Source organism: Corapipo altera, unplaced genomic scaffold, assembly GCF_003945725.1.
Source record: "Corapipo altera isolate COAL_440 unplaced genomic scaffold, ASM394572v1 0, whole genome shotgun sequence".
Lineage (NCBI taxonomy): Eukaryota > Metazoa > Chordata > Aves > Passeriformes > Pipridae > Corapipo > Corapipo altera.
In genome coordinates this window covers 80,456,100-80,476,691 of record NW_020884872.1, presented here as the reverse complement: position 1 = coordinate 80,476,691, position 20,592 = coordinate 80,456,100, and the positions used below count along the sequence as shown (strand labels likewise).

The 20,592-nt window shown below is 47.0% G+C and overlaps 1 protein-coding gene across 1 annotated transcript in view; it reads left to right on the top strand.

Moving 5' to 3' along the window:
- The first annotated feature begins 11,698 nt into the window (after positions 1-11,698).
- AMOTL1 (angiomotin like 1) overlaps positions 11,699-20,592 on the top strand; it is a 43,511-nt gene continuing 34,617 nt past the window's right edge. The window contains exons 1-2 of the mRNA XM_027642925.1: positions 11,699-11,907; positions 14,392-15,277. Coding sequence (XP_027498726.1) covers positions 14,451-15,277 — 827 coding nt within the window. The 5' untranslated portion in view covers positions 11,699-11,907; positions 14,392-14,450. The remainder of the gene's footprint in view (positions 11,908-14,391; positions 15,278-20,592) is intronic.

The following is a 20,592-nucleotide window of genomic DNA, read 5'->3' as shown; positions in this document are numbered from 1 at the left end:
GTGTCCGTGTGTCAGCGCGCAAGTACGTGTCCCCGCGTGCATGCTCGCACACGCGGGTGTCCGTGCGGACTCGGGTGCCTGGGGGATGCGTGTGCCCGCGTCCACGTGTGTGCCGGGGAGCACGCCGGCGGTGCGGGAGTGCCAGTGCGAGATGTCCCTTCTCATACCCGCCCGTGCGCGGTGCCGTGCCCCGCCGCTCCCCGGGAGGATGCGGGAAGGCCTGGGCAGCCCTCAGTCGGCTTCTGGACCCAGCGCACCTCGCTGCCCCCGGGATGCGTGGAAGCCCCAAGCGGTGCGGGAGCGGGGCCGAGCCCGTCGTTCCCCGCCCCGCCGCACTCTTAGGGCCGAGCCTCCAGCCCGGCGGCCGCAGCTGCTCCTGCTCCTCCGCTCCCGGAGTCCTCCCTGGGCACTCCCGCGAATTTTCCCCTCTCCGGGAAGGCAGAGCGGCGCGGGACGAGCAGCCCTCGTCAGAGTGGGGTGTCCGCAGGATATCCTGAAGGAGGAACGCGCCGAGGCTCGGCCGCCCCGGCGCTCCCGGGAAGAGCGAAGCGCCGGCCGGGACCGCGGGGAATGTTTCCAGCGGCACCCGGAGCGGCCGCTGCCGTTCCTGCAGGAGCGATCGCGGCGTCCCCGTGGGTCCCCAGCGCCGGGCTGTCACCGCTCGTCCCAGCCGGGAGCACCCACCGAGGAGACTGGCACGGTGCCGTCCCGTCCTGCTGGGTCCGCGGGAGCGTGGGGCGGCAGCGCCGGCCACAGGAGACACGCAGGAGGGGCCTCCCACGCCGGAGGAGTGTTTTCTCACGTTGTTGTAGGGGGATGGTGCGAGGGAACTTTTTTGTACTTAACCTTCCTACCCATGCAGCGAGCAAAGCTAAACTTCGGCTAAAAAAAAAATAAATATGCAGCATTGAAAGAAAAAAAAACCACGTGAATGTAGCCCAAATCTTTCTGCCAGGTTTTGTGATTCATAGTTTTCAGTACAGGAAGGTCACTGCTTGGGCTTTTTCCTCTTTGGATGGAAAGAGGGGTTATTTTTCTCTTTCCTGGTGCTGTGTGAGCATCCCGAGAGCCGTGGGCAGCTGCTGCCTGAGACTGGGACCTAGTGGCTGGGGTTCTGCAAGACCCTTCTCAAGCATCCACTGAACTCAGGTTTTGTCTTTTTATGTATAAAAATAAGCCTAAAAGCTTCCTGAGAGAAGGGTGGCTGTAAACATGAGTCCCATGATTTTTCCAGGATACAGCTAGCTGGCAGCACCATTCCTACTCACAGGTGTACATGGAGATACAAAGCTATATATATATATTAAATATATATAAAAATATATGTAGATATATATTTATGTATTTTTATGTATTTATGTATGTAGTCACATATGGCTACATATATATAAATAAAAAATAGACCACTATATATATTTATGTTTATTTCTACTTTTATACATGTTTATATATAATATAGATTTTTGCATATAACTGTAGTCATTGCTAATGGCTAGAAAAGCTCTTTAAAAGGTCCTATAAATACCTTATTGAGAAACGTTGGAGTGGTGAGGGCAGGGAATATTGGGTGGGCAAGAGCTGTGGCCCCACCACCCCATGTCCTGCCCAGCCTTCCTCATCCTCAGCCCTGACTGGAGCAGCAGTGGGAGGGGGTGAATTCGGGGAAGCTGGTTTTAGGTTGTTAAATAGGGAGATATGCGCCCCACAGCGTTGCTGGAGCTAGGCCTCCCAGTTTCCCAAGGCTGTGTGGGGCCAGTGGGACCCTCCCCCCCCATCACCTCCATGTCCATCCTCCTCAGTCCTGATGTCTGCCAGCATTTGGCATGGGGAACTTTGTTCTCCTGCTTCTTTTGGAAAGCACTCAGCTGCTGGAGGAGGGCAGCTTCAACCCAAAGTGGCAAGCGTTGTCTCTCCAAAGCCCAAATATCTGCGGGATTGGTGGTTACTCTCATTTACTTTTTATTTCCACCTATGACATTGTGGACAAACACGGGGGCAGTTCCTGAGTTCTGCCCCCCCCAGAGATCTGGACCAAACCCTCTGCACATTTGCATCCTGGATTGAGGGATGGGTGCACAGATACAGCTCTGGTGCTCCGTGCAAGAGCTGCTTTGTGAAGAAACGCCAGCAGAGAGCTAAAGCTTTGCATTTCTCCAGTGAGGAGACACGGAAGGGGGTTTGTAGGGGTCCCAGCAGCAACCTCAGGGGATTCAGGCAAAACTGGACTCTGTATGCATGCAGAATTTCAGGATTATGCAGAGATGTTACTACTGACTATTGCAGCTTTCCTCAGGAAACGAAAGCCTGAGTCCACAGTACCTTCTTTTTTCACTGATAGGTGTATAACTCACTTTAAAGGCTAGATCTGGTATAAATGATATTTGGTACTAAGGTGAAAGTGTGTGCCTTGCACAGCTTCCTTGTCCTGGAAACCATTAGGAACGGCTGCATACTTGGGTTTTCACACACAGAATATCTGCTAATGTAATAGTCCCAGTGGAAACTTTAGTGCTCGGGAATATTTTGCGGATTTGAGAAAAATCCCAGGAGGATTTTCAGTTTCATACAGCAATTGCTTTTTGGCAGCTTTGGGATAGATGTAATCTGGTTCCCATTTGTGTCCTGAATTTTTAAATGGAGCAGCCTGCCTTTCACTCAGGGCAGAAGTAGAAATAGATGGAAGTAGATAGAAAACAAAAGTAATAGTAACAAGAACAACATCACCTCTATTAAAAAAAAAAGTCTTAGGGCAATTTTTCTATTACAATGTTGCATTTAAGAAGAGTATATTTTCTTTTTTTGTCCTTCTAGTGACTTTTTCAGTAGGTGAGATGCTTCTATAGGTGTAAATTTGGAGTAAATCTGTAGAAGCTGGTGAAGTTGCTCCGGATTTGGATCAGCACATGTGAGAACAGAGTTTTGCCACACAGTAAGGTGTATCCTGTGAGCGGCAGAAGGTCCTGCAGCATTTTCTGGCTCTCAGTGGCCTTGTCTAGCTTGGATATGTCCCACCACGGTGTGTGACTATGCCTTTCTGGACGAGTGTCTGTACCACATCTTGGAGTTGCAGTGTGTCATTCTTGTGCGAGCCAGGCAGGAATGGCCAGCATGGGTCAAGGCAGCACCTGCTGAGGAGGGCGGTGTTCTGCAGGGGGATGCCACATCTCAGGGAAACACAGCGTGGGATTAAATAATTGAGCAATACTTGGGATTCATCTACTCTGACCAATTTGGCTAGCACAGTGGTAACTCCAGTGATCAAGTCTCAGGCTGGAAAATAATGCCGTTGTTAATTTCATTTAATGAATGATTTAATGAATTAAAATGCTTTTACTGCAATTCAGTCTCTATTTAAGACCTGAACTAACTGAAGTAATTAGAAAACTGTTATGCCTCTGTTCTCCCACTTTATTTGGTATGTTGTGAGCAGATATTTCAATTAAGTCTCTGCTGGGCTAGGGTATGACATGCTGGTCCCCCAAACTGCATGGAGGGCAGGAGGCATCCAGGTTTCCCCCAGAACCTGGTCTGGACTGCTGCGTCCCTCACAAGCAGGGAGGCACTTCTCAGGGGGCATTCCTCCCCGTGATGGCTACCTGGGATGGACAGAGGGTCCCTGCCAATGACATGTCCTGTCACCTGCGATGTGTCCCCCCTGCCTGCAATGTGCACTGTTTTGGGGCCATTTTTGAGATGATGACTTCACGTCATTGGCTGTTACTGTGATTTTTCCCTGTTCTAAATCTGAGCTGAGCCATCTGGGAGCAAGAACTACAGGCAATTATCTTGTTAGCATTTCTACTTATAATACCTTTATTAAATTTCTGCATTTTAAAAGTTGCTGTGTACACATTGCATGTAATGATTTTTTAAGGGAAGACTCGTAATGTATACTGGGTGGGAAGAAGGTCTAATTTCTTTTTGCCTTAAGTTTTGACGCTTAAGGATAGTGCAGAGACTCCACTCAGTGTAGGGTTATCACAAGCAATTCTTCACACAGATCAGATGAATGTGGATCCTTAGCTGATAGTTTGTTGCTTGTGTTAAAAAAAACGGAAAAGCTCTAGAAATCTGAAGATCCATACTGTAGAGTTCAATGTCTGCCTTTTCAGTTAGACAGTACTGTACAGTCTTTGTACTATTTTTGTTCTGTCCTTATCCCAGGCTCCTTTGTACGCTGCAAGTTTGTGGGAATGACTCACGGAGAAAACTATTTAACCTAAAGGACACCACTGGCAAAAAAAATAGATGGATAAAGAGCAATGTCAGTGACTGCAAGTGGGAAGCAAGAGGAATATTTGTGTGTATCTGAGGAAGAGAGATGCTGAAACCTCCTCCAAATGGGCTGAAAAAAATTCTTCTTCAAGTTGCTGTTTATTCAATTCAAATGAGGAGTTTTATAATGTAGTTGCTCGAAGTAACAAGGAACTAGACTGAATGATCCACAGTCCCAGGTCCTATTTCACTTCTGGTTAATTAATGGAAGGGCTTAAATGTCCAAGTGACACGGATCATGCCAGTGCTTTTCTGTAGCATGATCGTTTTTCAAGGCAGTAAGTACAGCAAAGTTAATCATAGCTTAAACTCCTGCTCTGCAAGTGTCTTGTCTGTATGTTTTAGCTGATTGATGATTTTTTTCCCCCCAGTGGAAGAAAAAATTTCTTCTCTAAGAATTTACATGATGAATTTTTATCTTGGAGGTTTTTTTATTGCTTGGAAATCAGAATTTATGCTGTAGTGAAAATGTCTGCAGACAGTCGTTGTGCTGACAAGTGGCGCGGCTGCAGCAGAAGCGTTGTCTCACTTGTGAGCTCCATTTCAGCCTTTGTATTTCACTCTTTTACTGACAGTTTCTTCCCTTGCTTTCAACTCTCTGTAGTACTTACCCTTTTATCTCAGAGCAGCAACACTGACATGAGTTGTCATTGTGCCACTGGCAACTTTGATCAAAGCAGAAGTTTCAATTATTGATTCAATTCTTTGAATAAATTTAGGCTGGCTGCATATAGTAGACTCAGTGTTACAGCTGCAAAGGCAAATTTGTAGCTTATAATACATAGAGACCTTAAAAATGCATATATTTGTGCAAAGCCTAGTGTGGCTGCCTAAGGAAGATGCATCCCTTCCTCTTTCGGGTTAATGCCCAGATAACTGTTTGGTGCCTGGAAGTGTGGTGATAATACTCTGCCTGCATCCTACCTCTCCTCTGGGATGAGCCTGAGATGGGGGAAAATCCAGCAGGTTGTTCTGACGTTGTAAAATCTGTAACCATCTGAGATGAAAGAGCAGTGACAGGCACTGTTTGCCCCCACACGCCTGCACACCTGATTTCCATTGGGAGGGTGGAGAAGTGCGGGCATCCAAGAGGATCTCCCGGGCAGGCAGACTTGGCTCCGTGCTTTCCTTTATCCATCTGATCTCATGCCAGGTTTCGGAACTGCTTGCAAGGCACTTCTGCTTTGCTTCTCCCATAGCCTTTTTTCTTGTCTGCCTTGGTTTTTGCTGAGGGGAAGCACAAATGAAAATAAGCACGTGAGGCTGAAGCTTCATGAAAAGTGTTCATCCTTGTAGGCAGTTAAATTTGGATGTGTTAGCACGATTCCTTGGGAGAGGTGGGGCTTGGCTGCCTCCATTGCCTGTTCTTATTAGTCTTTCTAGTGCTTTCTTGGATGATGTAGTTTCTGGAGAGTGAAGTGACAGTACCCAGGATGGTAGAGTCCAGGAACTCTTCTTGAGCAAGGGAATAGCACAATGTGGATCCTGGAGCCAACACTGGGATGAAGATTTCTTTCCCCAGGGTGGTGAGCTGCGGAGGGGGAGCTTGGTCTGGTGAATCCTGCCAGGCACAGGGTTACAGCTTCTCCCGGCTTTCATGTGGGAAATGAGAGGTGCTGTTCACTCACATCTGGTGTACATTATATGTGTTGGAGTTCTGTCCTGCAAGATGTTGCTCTGCTCCTGTGAAAATAATATTAGTGATGCTTTTAGTCCTCTCAGGGCTTGGGAGCCCTGGCAGCGGATGTGAGGTTCACAAGCAGAATTTCGGGGTGTGAGAATGAATTAGCCAGCCCAGAAGTGACCGTCGGCCCCAGAACTGACCTAGAAAACTTGTGCATTGACTGGGGACCTGTTGATGGAAAAGAATCACCAGTGGCTGCCTGAGTCTCTGCACTTCATCAGAGCTGGGGATGCAAAGGAGTCGCAGCACTACTGAAGGAGAGCTGCTGAAAGTACCAAGAACATCCCTTGTGATGTTGTTAGAAGTCCAATTTTTTTACCTAAACCAAGAAGCGGGACACATGAGTTATTTTTTTCTGTGCTAAAGGAAACTAAGATCTTCCTCCTAGCCTTGGGAGAGTGGCGTGGCTGTGTGGCTGAGGTATGGCAATCCCTGCTCTCAAGACTGGACCAATGCTTAGGAGTAAGGTTCCTGGGCCAGGATGGGGTGTACAGCTTTGACAAGGTCCCTGTGACCCACTGGAGGAACTGATGGGTCCATCCTGGGCAATTCATGGCACAGCCCTCATGAAGCCCCTGGAACCCTGCAATGCTTTGACTGTCCTTTTGTTGTTTTCCTGAAATAATTATCTTCCTTTGTTGACCTGAGGTTTTTATGCGGCAACAGGGAATAGAAAATATTTTAAATGTGGAATAAAGTAGTTATACTTTTTTTGGCTTGGCTATGAGACAGAAGGACAGATGTGGGCTTGGAAACGATGTAATTTTTGTTCTGTCATTTTTGGACTTCCCTTATAAGCTGTGGCAGGGTTTATAGGAAAGTGCAAAGCTGCCTTACTTTTTAATTTCAGATGATTGCTTTGGATGGTATTTGAAATACCTCAGTCTTTTTTGAACCGCTTGAAAGAGGATTTTTTGGAGCACAACTCTGGTTTTGTTTGGCTGGGTGGCTTTGTGTGGCAGAGAAGGAGCCATACGTGCTGGCAGCATGGGCCGTGCTGCAGGCAGCCACAGTGTGGTACCTGGGTGGGCAGTGGGGTAAAATGCAGAAACTCATTACCTGGGCTCTGCCTTGAGGTATTGCCTCTAAATAGCAGCAAACAGTCTTTGCATGATTGGCATCTTTTGGTGTTTTACTGAAGACGAGAGTAGTAGTACAGTTTGGCTGTAAGAAAACCATCTTATCTGACTGTTTTATAAATCTGTTTCTTGAGATGCTGTTATTGCTTTAAAAACATGGCTTTCCTCTAATGTCACAGCAGTGAGCTTCCTATGAGGTTTTGCTTTAGATCCTTTTCAAAACCAGACTGAAACCACATCAGAAACAGGAAATGGTTAAGTGTTGCTCCTCTGTCTCTGGGTCCTGGCTGACTGTCTGGTGTTAATCTTAGCGACTGATTCATTTAAATAGTTCTGAATCTTCAAATGAATTCTACTGCTATGCAGTAACCTCCAGGATAATATGTCTGCTTCTGTACAGTGTAATGCATGCTTATCTAAAAGCAAAAGGAAAAGAAAACAAATGAATTGGTGTCAGGCAGTCACTTAGATGTAGGAGAGCTGGTAGAAATGCAGAAGTGAAGGCCTGGAGCAGCTACCCAATTTAGAAAGGACTGAACTAGGCCAGAGATGTGGTCATGTCTTACAGAGCTAGCTATAAGGGACACTGCATATATGGCAGTTGAAGACGTGATGTCTATGGACTGGATTGCATCCTGGCATGCTGGGGCTGTGGGGGGCTGGGCTGGCTTTGGGAGGGGAGAGGAAGAGGGCACAGCACAGCTGGCAGCTGCCTGCAGGCACCTACAGACATGATAAGGCCAGTTCTTTTTGGTAGTGGCAGTCACAAAACATAGGGCAGCAGCTGTGGTTTGTGTCTTAGGATGTTTGGACTAGATATGGGTAGAAAGCCATTCCCCAGGGACATGTCCTTGGAGTGGTGATGGTCTTCATTCTAGATTGCCCTCAAGTGGCTGCTTACTCATGGCTGCTGGACACCACTGGTCTGACACCAGGAATCAGTTATAGGGATGAAAATTACTCTTTTGGTGAGCATTGTAAAGGAATGAGGACGTTTGGGGAAGGAACAAGTGCCTGAACATGGGACGGGCACCTTTCATCCCGTATAGAGCTGGGTGTAGCAAAGCCTTTCCCTTCAGAGAGGGGAGCTGGGATTTGGGAGGCTTCAGTGACACCAAGGGGGGAAAGAAAAAAGGTTTTTGCCGTGCTCCAAATGGCTCATGAGGCTTCACTAAACTTGCAAGTGGTACCTTACTGCTCATGATCTGGATTGTGGCTGTGTGCCAAGGACTGATCTTTTGGCGACTATTTTCTGTGTTACACAAAATCTGCATTTCTTTGCCAGTTACATCTGACATTTTATTAAAACCTACTGTGAATGAATATAAAATATCGTTACATCATTTTTAACATCATAAAACATCATGACATCATTTTATGATGATAAAACATCAACATGGCTACAACAAAGTACGATAGTTTTTGGCTGAGTTCAAGCTACTTGATTTTGACTGATGTAACAGAGATCAGAAACTGATCAGTTTGGCAAATGCTGGAATTTACCTGTCCTGATTTCGGTAGAATGTTGCTTTGCCACAACAACCAAAAACAAGTTAGACAAGTTTAGGTGAGAATTTCTGCTCTTATTATAGAAAAAGCATGTCTTTGTTCTCTATCTCAGAAAATTTGAAGCCATGACTCAAGGGTGTCTACAGACTCAAAATGCAGAAGGTGAGCATACAGTTTTACTAACAGTTTATTTCTCTTGAATTCTGTTTGGTGAGTGGTGAGGCCAAGCCAGTATCTGCAGGCTGTTCAGGTTGCCTGTAATGCTTGAAGCTGCTCATCTTCCTTGAGTGTGCAGATTTTCTTTGTTTCACCCCAATCTATTTTGTATTCATAAAACAGGCTCAGGTTCAAAACTCGCTTGTTTCATCCAGGATTTCAAGTTCCAATGCAGGACTGTGTGTGGAGAAGGAATGAAGGATGTCTTCAATCCTATTCTCTACCAGAATAGGCCAGTAATTTTGGAAATCAGGGTTCTTGAGATTTTTCTTGAGTCTGTGTCAGCATCAGCACAATTTCCAGACCAGTCTACCATGCTTGTTTTCACAAACATATTCAGCTTAGATCTACTCAAGCGAGCAGTCTTTCCCTCTTGCTCTCTAAATATAGATAACTGCTATAAACATTCATGCATAATATGAATGGTAAAGTGATGAATTCATTAACATTTCGCAGAAATGCCTATTTCCTCTCCTCTAGGCACAGAAGAAAATAATGTCTTCGTGCCTGTAGAAAACACAGGCTGGATCCTACCCCCTCATGACCCTCCTGCTGCCTTGCTCCATGCAGTTGCATGGAGTTAGCAATGACCTGTATGTAAGGAGGGGAGCAAAGCATCTTCCCTGCGTCATATATGCCAGTGAGCGTGCAGTTAGCTGAGCACAAAGCAAGCAGTCAGGATTAATAAATCCAGGTCATTCATGGCCAATTGCTTTTCCTGAAGAGTAGGGTGCTGCAGGTCTCTGTGTTTGTGGGCTTCCTGCCCCACAGGGGTGGACAGATGCCCCACTGGGACAGATGGATGCTTTGCTGGTGCCACTTTGAGCACTTCACCTCCTGCTCAAGCAAGTCTCTTGGCAGTGGCCATGGCAGTGGCCATGCCAGAGATCAATGGCCGTTCCCTTAGTCTAAACCTATGACAATCAGTGGGGTGAATGGAAAGTGATTTTGCTGTATCCCTGCTGTGCCAGGTTCTTGGGGTCAGGAGATGCTCATCTCCAAGATTTGAACCTCAAAGAACCTTCTCTTTACAAAAATGAGTGAATGCTCAGAAAAATAAGTAGGAAGTAAAAAATCATAGAATCATAAAACGGCTCAGATTGAAAGGGACCTCAGCAGATCATCTGGTCTAATCTTTTGAGGGAAGGGAGCAACTTAGATGAGATTGTCCAGGACAATGTCCAGTCGCATCCGGAAAACCTCCAGTGATGGAGGGTCTGCCACATGCCTGGGGAGGTTGTTCAGTGAATGATTGTTTTCACTGCAAAGAATTTCATTCTTATGGCAAGATAAAACATATCATAGTGCAACTTGTACCTGTTACCCCTTGTCTTCTCCATGTGGCTCTTTGTGAAGAGAGAGCCTCTGTCCTCTCTGTAGTCCCCTTTAAATACTGGAACACTGTGATGAGGGCTTCCCTCTAGGCTTCTCCTCTAGGGAGGAAGGACCTAACTCCTTCAGCCTCTCCTCATAAGACAGGTTCAACAGCCCGCTTTGTGGCTCTCCTTTGGATCCTGTCCAGTCTGTCTGTGTCTTTCTTGAATTGTTGGGTTGTGCCAGTGTCATTTGTGGCATAAATTATGAGGTCAAGCCAATGTCATTCCTGGCTTAACAGTGCTGTGATGCATTTTGTATCAGCTTGTTAAAACAAGCACACTGGAGAGTACCCCTGAGAACAGATTTAGAATGAGCCTTGTTCCTTGCCAGGAGGGCTTGTTCTTGCTCACTGATTGTGAAGGGGCTGGGGCACTGTAGTGACTCAGTAGCAACCAAGCCCCATGCAGCCACTTGCTTGCTCCTCCCTGGTGGGATGGGGGAGAGAATTGGAAGGGTATAAGTGAGAAAACTTGTGGGTTGACATAAAGGCAGTTTAATAAGTAAAACAAAAGCCACATGCACAGGAAAAACAAAACAAGGAATTAATTCATGACTTTCCTTGGGGAGGCAGGTGTTAAGCCATCCCCAGGACAGGAGTGCTCCATGATGCATAACACTGACTTGAAAAGACAAACACCACCACTCTGAAAGTGCTCCCCTTCCTTCTTCTTCCCCAGCTTTTTATTGCTGACCGTGATGCCATATGGTCTGGAATATCCCCGTGGTCAACTGGGGTCAGCTGTCCCAGCTGCGTCCTCTCCCAACTCCTTGTACACCCCCAGACTCCTTGCTGGTGGGGTGGAGTGAGGAGCAGAAAAGGCCTTGACTCTATGTAAGCAGTGCTCAGCAGTAACTAAAACATCCCTCTGTTATCAACACTGTTTCCAGCACAAATCCAAAACACAGCCCCACACTTGCTACTGAGAAGAAGGTTAACTCTATCCCAACCAAAATCAGCACAGTCCAACCATCAATGTCTGTGGGATGCTGGAGCTGGGGCATGCAGCTCCTGTGCAGTTTGTCTGCCAGACGAATTCCCATGGCCCTCCAGCTACATCCACTGCTTACCTTATTAAGAACATCTGGACGAAGTGATTTATAAACTCTCTCCCTTGATAGCACTGGTTGTATTTTATGTCTCAGCAATTTTCTGTATTGCTAAACTATTACTCATGAGCAGATTTTGTGGTAAAGCCTTTCACAGACTTAAGCCCTATTGAATGTGTGGCTGTGTCCTCACCTTTCCTTCTTTTTACCCACTCCCTCTTTCAGTTCTACACTGGCTCTCTTGGCCTCATGTTCTGGGGACATGTCTTGATTTGTGAGCTTGTGACTTGTCACTGTTAGCTCTTATAAGCCCTACTTTGTACCTTGAAGACCAGGCTGGTTTGGTGCTTGAAACAGCACTGATGACTTGGTGTTTGCCTCTTGTTCCTCAGAGCTAATGTGTTATCTGGGAGGTGAGGACAGAAGACTTGATTTGCTCAATGGCCTCAGAAGGGTTTCTCCACCCCTAGCCATGCTCAAGAAAATTTTTTTGGATTTCTGTCATAAGTTGTGGCTTCATATTTTATCATTCAAGTGGTTTCTTTACTGACATCCCATTCATTTTTCTTACAGGCTCCACATCTGTTTGTTACAAGCCTACCAGCCCCGTCCAGGTACTGGAGGACGCTGGCTTTCTTTACCAGGATCACCAGTTGTTTGCTGGCAGGCATGATGTTTCTCCACTAACAGCTGAAGTGATCAGTGCCAAAGAAAAAGCTGGTAAGTGTGTGGCCACACTTCTGTATGAACCCACTGCATTTACTTCCCAAAGCATAAATTGAGCAGTTTAGACCATTTACAAATGAAATTTATGAAGTTAAGGCTCACTTCTAATCCTTGGTAGAGTCAAAGAGGAGTTACCTTTGACTAGAGTGTTATGACCCATCATAACTTGTCACCTGTGCTTGTGGAGGTGCAGCATTTCTGCTGGTCCTTCAGGGCATGGCTGCTCTTCACTGCACAGCTGGACCAATGTCCACGGCTCTTTTGCTGATGGAGCAGGACCGCAGGCACCCTGTTGAAAGCTCACTGTAGTCGATCCCTTTGGACATCAATTAGAGGCAATTAAAGTCCATCTCCCAGGATGCTGACATGACTAACACAGGAGTGGAAATCCTGATGTATTATAAAGAGCTGCCTTGACTGCGTGATGTTGGCTTTATCCACTTTCCTCAGGCTTGTCTCAGGCATTGCCTAACAACCTAGACTGTAAGCTTTCTGATATGTTAGGGAGACATTATTGCCTTTCTGCAAAAATGTCCAGTGTGGTGAGGCTGCTGTGTGCTGTCGTAACATGAATAAAGCAGTAAGAGTTTGCTGTAACTGCAGGGATACATAAAGCAGATGGATACTTGGCCGTTGAGCACAGAGGTAGATGGAGATGTGTGTGTCTGTGTATCTTCCTGGCTCAAACACCATTCCAAGGAGCTGACAGACCCTCTGAAAGCTGGTGACTGGGCTGCAACCCCAGTGAGTCAGGCTGTCAGGCAGATAATGTTGTATCAGGGAAAGCAGGAGAGGTGTATCTTGTAGGACAGGCATGGAATGAAGCAATCTGGGAATCTTTTCTCCCTCTTGAGCCCCACAATCATCTTTAAAGCTTTGCCACAGAATTGTTAGTGGCAATGACCTATTCTCATTGTTACAAGTCAAAGGCTTTTCTTTCCCTCTGGCCTCAGGGTTGCATGTAGTTTGTCCCACAGCATGTGCAGTAACTGATGAAACCTCAGGGAAATATACCTGCCTCAAGAGAAAATTTGTTTTTTAACCACTTTCAAATGCCAAAAAACAATGCCTTCTGATGAACTTCTCTGAGAATTGGAAACAGCAGGAGAGAGAAAGTTACCAAGAATGATCTCAAAAAACTGAACTGGAAACAGCACCTCCTCATGCCTAGGGCCATTGGAGGACTCTATCTGGAGCTGAGTTTATTCTCACTTTTGTCTGAACTGGAGTCTTTCAGGAACATCCCTCTGGGCTCAGATATTGCTCGGGCAGATATCTTACAGCACTTTTGAGATGGGAGTGGAAGGAGGGCTCCAGGAGGGAGGGATTTCAAACCTCTCAGCCATGGCTATGTCATAGAATCATAGGATATGCTGAGTTGGAAAAGACCCGTCAGGATCATCGAGTCCAACTCCTGGCCCTACACAGGACACCCCAAGAATCACACCATGTGCCTGAGAGTGTTGTCCAAATGGTTCTAGATGCTTAGCTCTAGGCAAGCTCCACTGTGTATGTAGTGCAAAGATGGTGCCATTGGCTCTGAATTACTTCAGTAGCTTGTGTTAGGGTTGTGCAGCTGCTCTTTTGAAAATGCTGGTGTTACATCTACGACCATAATATCTTCCTTGTGCTGACCCAGCAAAATTACAACAGTTAGTATTGACTCCCTTAGAAACAGCATTATCAACCAGAAGGGAAATGGCAGTTTTAGAGGAAGATGCCAAATCACAGATTATTCTTTATTTAGACTGCTAGGACCCTTTTATTTTCTGTGCCATTTCACAGTTTTTCTGTGACACATTTTGCGATTTATTTTATTATGGCATGCAGTACACCTATGGTTTCGGTCATCAAAAATATAGCCTCTCGTTTAGTATTGGCATACAGGCTGCCTCTCTAAGCTATGCAAGGCATCTCCAGTGCTCAACAGGCTTCCAAGAGAGGCAGTTGATGCCCCAAACCTGTCAGAGTTTAAAGAGAGATTTGGAAAATGCCATTAATAAAATGCTTTAACTTTTGGTCAGCCTTGAATTGTCAGACAGTGCGACGAGATGATCACTGTAGGTCACTTCCAACTGAACTATCTTATCCTATGCTGTCCTGTCCTATCATGTGTGTTTTAGAAAATACCAAATTTCCCTATGACATGGCCTGTCCCTTGTTGACTTGGAAGGGAGTTCAGAGCTCTGGATATGGGATGCTTGGAGTATTATGGAAGGGAGGGCCAAGGAGGGGACTGGAATGTATTTTTAGTGTTCACTGCAAACAGAATTAGGGTCTGGGACTGGGGGGATGAGCAGGGAGGAGGGCCCTGCCTCCTTTGGTGACTTCCAACCATGCCCCCTCTGCTGTCAGAGCACTGGCCTTGAAGTGCATCTGGGACAGAGTCACAGCCGTAGGAGGTAGCAGGTAAGAAAGAGTGGGGGTATTGGACTCCTGGGCAGCAGAGCTAATGGCAACCTCTCTCTCCCTGCCCAGCCGAGGAGACCCTCTGCACCCTGCGTCCACCCAGCTTCCGCCGGGTCCCAGAGACGGAGATGCGAGGGGCAGAGGAGGTGGCAGCCGGCACCGTCCTGCAGCGCCTGATCCAGGAGCGGCTGAGGTATGGCAACCCCAGCGAGAACATGAACCTGCTGGCCATACAGCACCAGGCGACGGGCAGTGCCGGCCCCTCCAACAGCACTGCCAGCACACTCTCCTCCGCAGAAAACCTTGCTCCCGAAGACCTGCCAATGGTCCAGCCATCAGGGCGGCAGGAACCACAGGGGCAGGAGCACCAGGGGGACGGTGCTGCAATGGAGAAGCAGCCCCGGGCCCCACAGCCCCCGCATGGCACCGAGGAGCTCCCCACTTATGAGGAGGCCAAAGCTCAGTCTCAGTTTTTCCGTGGCCAGCCCCCACAGCCGGCCACCACTGCCACCCCAGGTTTTTATGGCTCCTCCAGCCAGAAGTCCAGGACGGAGGGGAGACCGACAGTGAACCGGGCCAACAGCGGGCAGGCTCATAAGGATGAGGCACTGAAGGAGCTGAAGCAGGGCCACGTCCGCTCGCTGAGCGAAAGGATCATGCAGCTCTCACTGGAGAGGAATGGGGCTAAGCAGCACCCTCCAGCCCCGGGAGGCGGGAAGGGCTTCAAGGCAGCCCCACCACCTGGCAAGGCCACAGACCCACGGGGCCCACCGCCCGAGTACCCCTACAAAGCCAAGGCAGCAGCCCCGGGCAGCAAGGCACAGGAGCATGGGCTCTTCTATGGCGAGCAGCCGACACAGGACGTCCTCAAGGCCGCCTATGCCAACCCCCAGCCTGCCCGGGCAGAGCTGGCCCTGGTCCGCTACCAGCCTCCCCCAGAGTATGGGGTCAGCAGGTAATGCCCATCGTGGGGGGGTGTGCAGGGGCAACTGGTCCTGCCCTTGCTGGAGGAGCCAGCATGTGTGGGTCTTGGGCTTTGTGTAAACACAGCCATGGTGAGGACCAATGTGGTGTGGACATCACACCCTGTGATGGGGACATAACATCCCATGGCAGGGCTGGCTGGTGGAGGCACCTACATCTCCTAGAGGGCTCTATAAAGCTTGTACGCCACTTACACCCTACTTAAATCTTCCCACAGAGCTCACGTGGGGCTTTCACACTACTGGGCCCCTCATGCCAGGCCTCCCCGTGAGCACGGGTTTATTCCAAGCGCATTAAAAATAATCCAGAGCGTTTGCTGGCTGTGCGCTGATCCCTGCAAGCAATGCAGGTCTTGCCTTCAGAGGTGAGCCCATGCATTAAGGGCTCCTTTTCCTTGCAGTACCTGAATGCAAGTGTTTCTCTGTCTCATCACTGTCTCTTTGACCTCCTGGACAGTTACTTTGCTGGATTTGGAAGGCTGGAGTTGTTTGGTGTGAACAAAACATGTTGCAAGCGCCTCATTGGTCTTTCTGACCCCAGAATCTCCAAAGATTTTGTTGGCATCACCTTAAGTTGCACACAGTAAATTTACCACAGCACAGACACAGAGAAAAAGTGGTGCAGCTGACTTGGCTCTTCCTTTCCAAAATGTGTGAGGCATGAAATGCAGGAGGGAATGCTCTGCCTTTCCATGTTTGCAGAAATGACAGGCTTTGTGTCAAGATAGAGAGGAACTCAGAGCGTGGCTTTGGTGACTGTTGCAAGGTGACTGTAACAAGTGGAGTGCCTGCGCTGAGCATCAGTGGTCTTCCTTCAGCTACACATGTGTTTTGATTCCCAAATCAAACATGTGCAGAGTTTATGCAATTTTTTAAGAGCAAGACAGTACTTTTAAGACCTTAGCAAAAACGTCTGTTTGTGCAAAGAAAGAGCTATACAAATGTGAGGACAACAGGGGCCATACTTTCCTGCAGCCATTTGCAGTACCAACAAACATCTCCACCACTGTGCAGATTCATCCCCACTGAAAATGAGCTTATTTGAGTATTTTTATCACTCTTGGAAAATGCTGGTTCAATACTCACAGAGTCTGTTCTGCTGAGTCCATATAAGTGAGCAGACCCAGGTGCTACATACACTGCTTCAGCTAACTTGAAACAGCTGTGATGTCAAGTGGGAAACCCTTTGGGGCCACTTCCAGAACCTTTCACCAGTACCTGATCAGCAATGTTAATGCTGAGAAAACCCTTGATTTCAATGCTGATTCCATGCCAGTCCTCAATCTTTGCTGAGGTGCTGCAGGATCACCCCAGCAGCTATGGGGAGTAACTAGCTCATGGTGGTTGTCACTGCTCATTCTTGATAAGGCAGCACAGTTTAACTCCCAAATCACACTGCAGATAGGATGCCTGCTACCCCCGTGTGCTGTTTTCTTTGCATGATGGTGGAGAAATATCCCTCCAGTCAGGTGCAGAGGCACCAGCGGGGATATGCTTTGCAGCAGGGATATGCTGTGCAGCAGAGGACTGGCAGCATGGCAGAGCAGAGCTGCTGAGTTTTGCAGACTTATTAAAGCAATCTTTAGTGGTATCTTTTTTGCAACTCAGCAAAGGCCTTAATACCTCTCGGTCTGCATTTATCCCTGCTGGCTACTCCAGCATGGTTTTACAGATGTAGGTTAGGAGGTTGACATGGTGGGGGTTGTTTCACCAAAGTTAGGTTTGTTCTAAGGTGTATGGTCTCTTATATGCTTTCTTTAAGACAGTTTGGGTCCTAGTGTGCAGGTGGGTATTTTCGGGTCCTTCTTGGCTCCTTTCACATGGTGCCTGGATTTTGGGGGATGTTTCCTGCATATGTGTTCCTGCTGGCTGCCTGTGAGGCACGAGCAGGACGGTTGCTCATTTGCAGACTGTATCTTGAGGCCTTGCTTTGCACAGTGTTAGTGACTGGGGGGAAATCTGGCTGTGCAGATATCAGACAGCAAGCCTCTGGGTCTCAGCAAAGTGGTGGTCTTCATCCTCATCTCAGGCTTCTTTCTATGTTTTTTGACACAGGAATGTCAACCTTTCCTATTGCTTGGGTGCGCTGAAATATTCGTTGCTGACATTACCTGGACTTGTTTGCAATCAGTATGAACTGGTTTGGTTTCTTCTGTGCTTATCCCAGCTCATAATTGGCCCGATGGTCTGCAGGATTCCCACTGTGGTCCTGTTACCCAGGAAGATTTGGCTGACATAAGCTTTTGGGAAGCAATTGCAATCCCTGTTTGCCATTCATCACTTGTCATTTCTCCATCTGCAGCAGCTGTGCTCCAGTGCATCCCTGTGCACATGTCAGGCTCCATCACAGGATGGGCTTGCCCAGGTCTGGGATGGTTAAAATGCAATTTCACAAAGTGATCTCTGCTCCAAATATTCCTCTTTGGAGAGGATAAAGACAGGTTAACCTTGGGACATCCAGGGAAATCAGTCTCTACTAGAGGATTTGCTGGGTGGCAGCCCCTGAGCAGTTGCTGGAGAAGGGACGGGGGTTGTGTTATACTGCTGGGTTGCTCCCTAACACAGACCTTCCTGTGGCTCTGCCCTTGCTCACTGCTTCCTCCATTACCTGTGCTCTGGGGAGGCTCCCTTCCAGCCGCCTGGCTAGGATGGAAAGCCTTGATAGAAAATGTTGAGGTAGGGGACTACGTGGTTTCATAAGGTTAACTGAAGGGGTGGGGGTTGTTTTTTAACTTATAGGGCAAGCGAGGTGTGAAATTCCAGCTTTCAGCTCATCAAGGGGGCCTGGGAAAGAAGCTAATGGAAACAGCTTTACCCATGGTCAGGTGGGAATCTCATGTATCCCAGTATCTCCATTCCTCTGTCTTGGTCATATCAGTTCCCCAGCCCGTCCTTCCTGGCATCTTCTGGACAGGGGCCATGCAAAAGGCTTCTGCCTTCCAGAAAAGAGAGGAGAGAAGCACAGAGCTGCATTGATCCAGAAGAAGCACTCACAGATACCAGGGATGGAAAAGACCTATAGGGTCCCCCCCAGTCCTTCTTTGACAAGGGAAACGTGGCTGGAAATGGACAAACACTGGCAGGAAACTGTTGAAGGAGATGGGATAACCGTAGCTGCTGCTTAATTTCCTTTTTTGGTTTGGCTTTGGTTTTTTTGCTGTGACTGGTTTTAAAGGAAACATTGCCTTTATAATCATCAGAGTGAAATCTTGAAATTTATTCTAAAGGGTGTTTTCCTGAAGAACTCCCAAAGTCATATGATGCAGTAATCTCAGCATTTATATAAATTAGATTTAGCGACTTCTGCTTTATGGACATCACAATTGCAGAGCAGAGCTTTAACCTTGAAACTCAAAAGACAAAATAGCCAGAAGGCAAATAAAAATGAACCAATATTTTTCCTTTTAAAATACCAATATTTTTAGGCCAGTTGCTTGATGCCTGGGGCCTTGACTCACAATTTCTGAATGCTTTAAGTTGGCCAAGTGTAATAATCTTTACAAAACCTTTCCTTTCCTAGACTTACAGCTATTCCTTAATAGTGTCTTTGCTATCTTTTCTTAGGTGCATGTTCAGAAAGTTACAGCTTGTTAGGTAAATGGGCTTGGAACTAATCTAAGTTAGTCTTTTGCACAATGCCGTGAATTAATTCCAGTTTGTGAAACATTCAGTCCTGGTGATTATAACACTCTCCGTCTGGAGAATTCATCACGACCTTTACAGACTTGTTCCACTAGCTAATTGCCATCTCTGGCATAGATCTGCATCTTAGTTTCAATCTGTATTTTCTAGTTACCAGAGATTTTGCAATATCTTTGTCAGATACAGCAAAGGAGCCCCATGCTATCAGTCCTTTAATACATTTAACAGATGGAGCCTGGAGTCCTGTACTTATTTCACCGTTGTCAAAACCCCTTTTTTCATTGTGGAAAGCTGACCTGAACACTGTTTCAGTACCAGCTGGACCAGAGGCTAATCAGATGTAATGACACCTCTGCGATGCGACTCAGTGTTCCTTGTTTGTGTAGCTCATTAACACTTGCTGTTGGCACCCCAGGATCTCCCCATATAGCTTGTTATCCGGTCAGGCATGTGAGGGTTGTCACAGCCCAGGATAGTATTTCCCACCCTTTTACTGTAGCTTGCTGTATTTTTTCCTGGGTGGATGAACTTAGACCTGCTTAAGTCCGTATTGTTTCTCTGTGTCCTGCTTAAGCAGTGATCCAGATCACTTGGTGCAATGAATCCTCTTCATTGATCCCAGTGGCCCTTGTCAGATCCTGATGTCTTTTATCCCAAATGATTTCTTTCTCTGCACTAATTAATAAAAAGCATGTATAATGCAAATGAAGCCTTGAACTGGAAATACCACTGCTTACTGAGGGGGCTTCATTTGTGGCTACATGCAGAAGACAATCATGAAGGCAGCTTTTAATTCTGATTTAATCCATGCATTTTAAAAGACAGCATGCAGAATCAATGAAAAGGATAAATCTGTGCTGTTTTTAAATACATCCCATTTCTTTATGTGCCTCATAAAATTCCACCCTGCCAGGATGTAGAAGCCTATATTTAACTGCTGGAATAGTCTGCGGCTTCTCTGGTTATTTGTGTATTTAGCCCCCCCCCACATACTCCCGCTGTTTTCAGACAACCTGTTGATATTTACTAATTCAACCACATGTCTGTGGCTGCTGACAGGACTACAAGGAGCTCCCTTTCTTCCCGGAGACACCCCAGGCAGGCGGGTGAGCTGGCAATGTGGCTGAGCCGAGGGATGTCACACCCAAGCTGACTTGTGCTGGCGTTTCTCTGCGAGGATAGCCCAAGCATGAGCTTGGGTTGGAGGCTGCACTTCCAGCTGATGTGGATGCTGGCAGCCCTGCAGAAGAGCTTTGTTTTGTATCCTCTCCTGTTCTGATATACCTTACATTAAAATAAAGAGAAATGAAGCTATTCCCACAGCCTAGGTGATTCCCATGTCGTTCCTCCTTATCCTTCTCTGTTATTATCCCAGTTGTTTCCTCTAGTTGTGCAGAGCTTTTCTTTTGCTGGTTTTAGAAAGAGGATCTGTTCTGGATGTGAATCTCTGTGAGGAAATACAGTATCCTGTTCCTCTCTTAACTATGGAAGATGTGTTTAATACAGCATGTCTTTTCAGATGATCATTTTGCCCTGCAAATCTTTATATAATTGCCCCAAAGAAACCGGGCCAAATCTTTCCAGCACTAACAAATGTCACTAAAAAACCAGTTAATTCAGAAGATGTGAATCCAAGTCTGCAAAA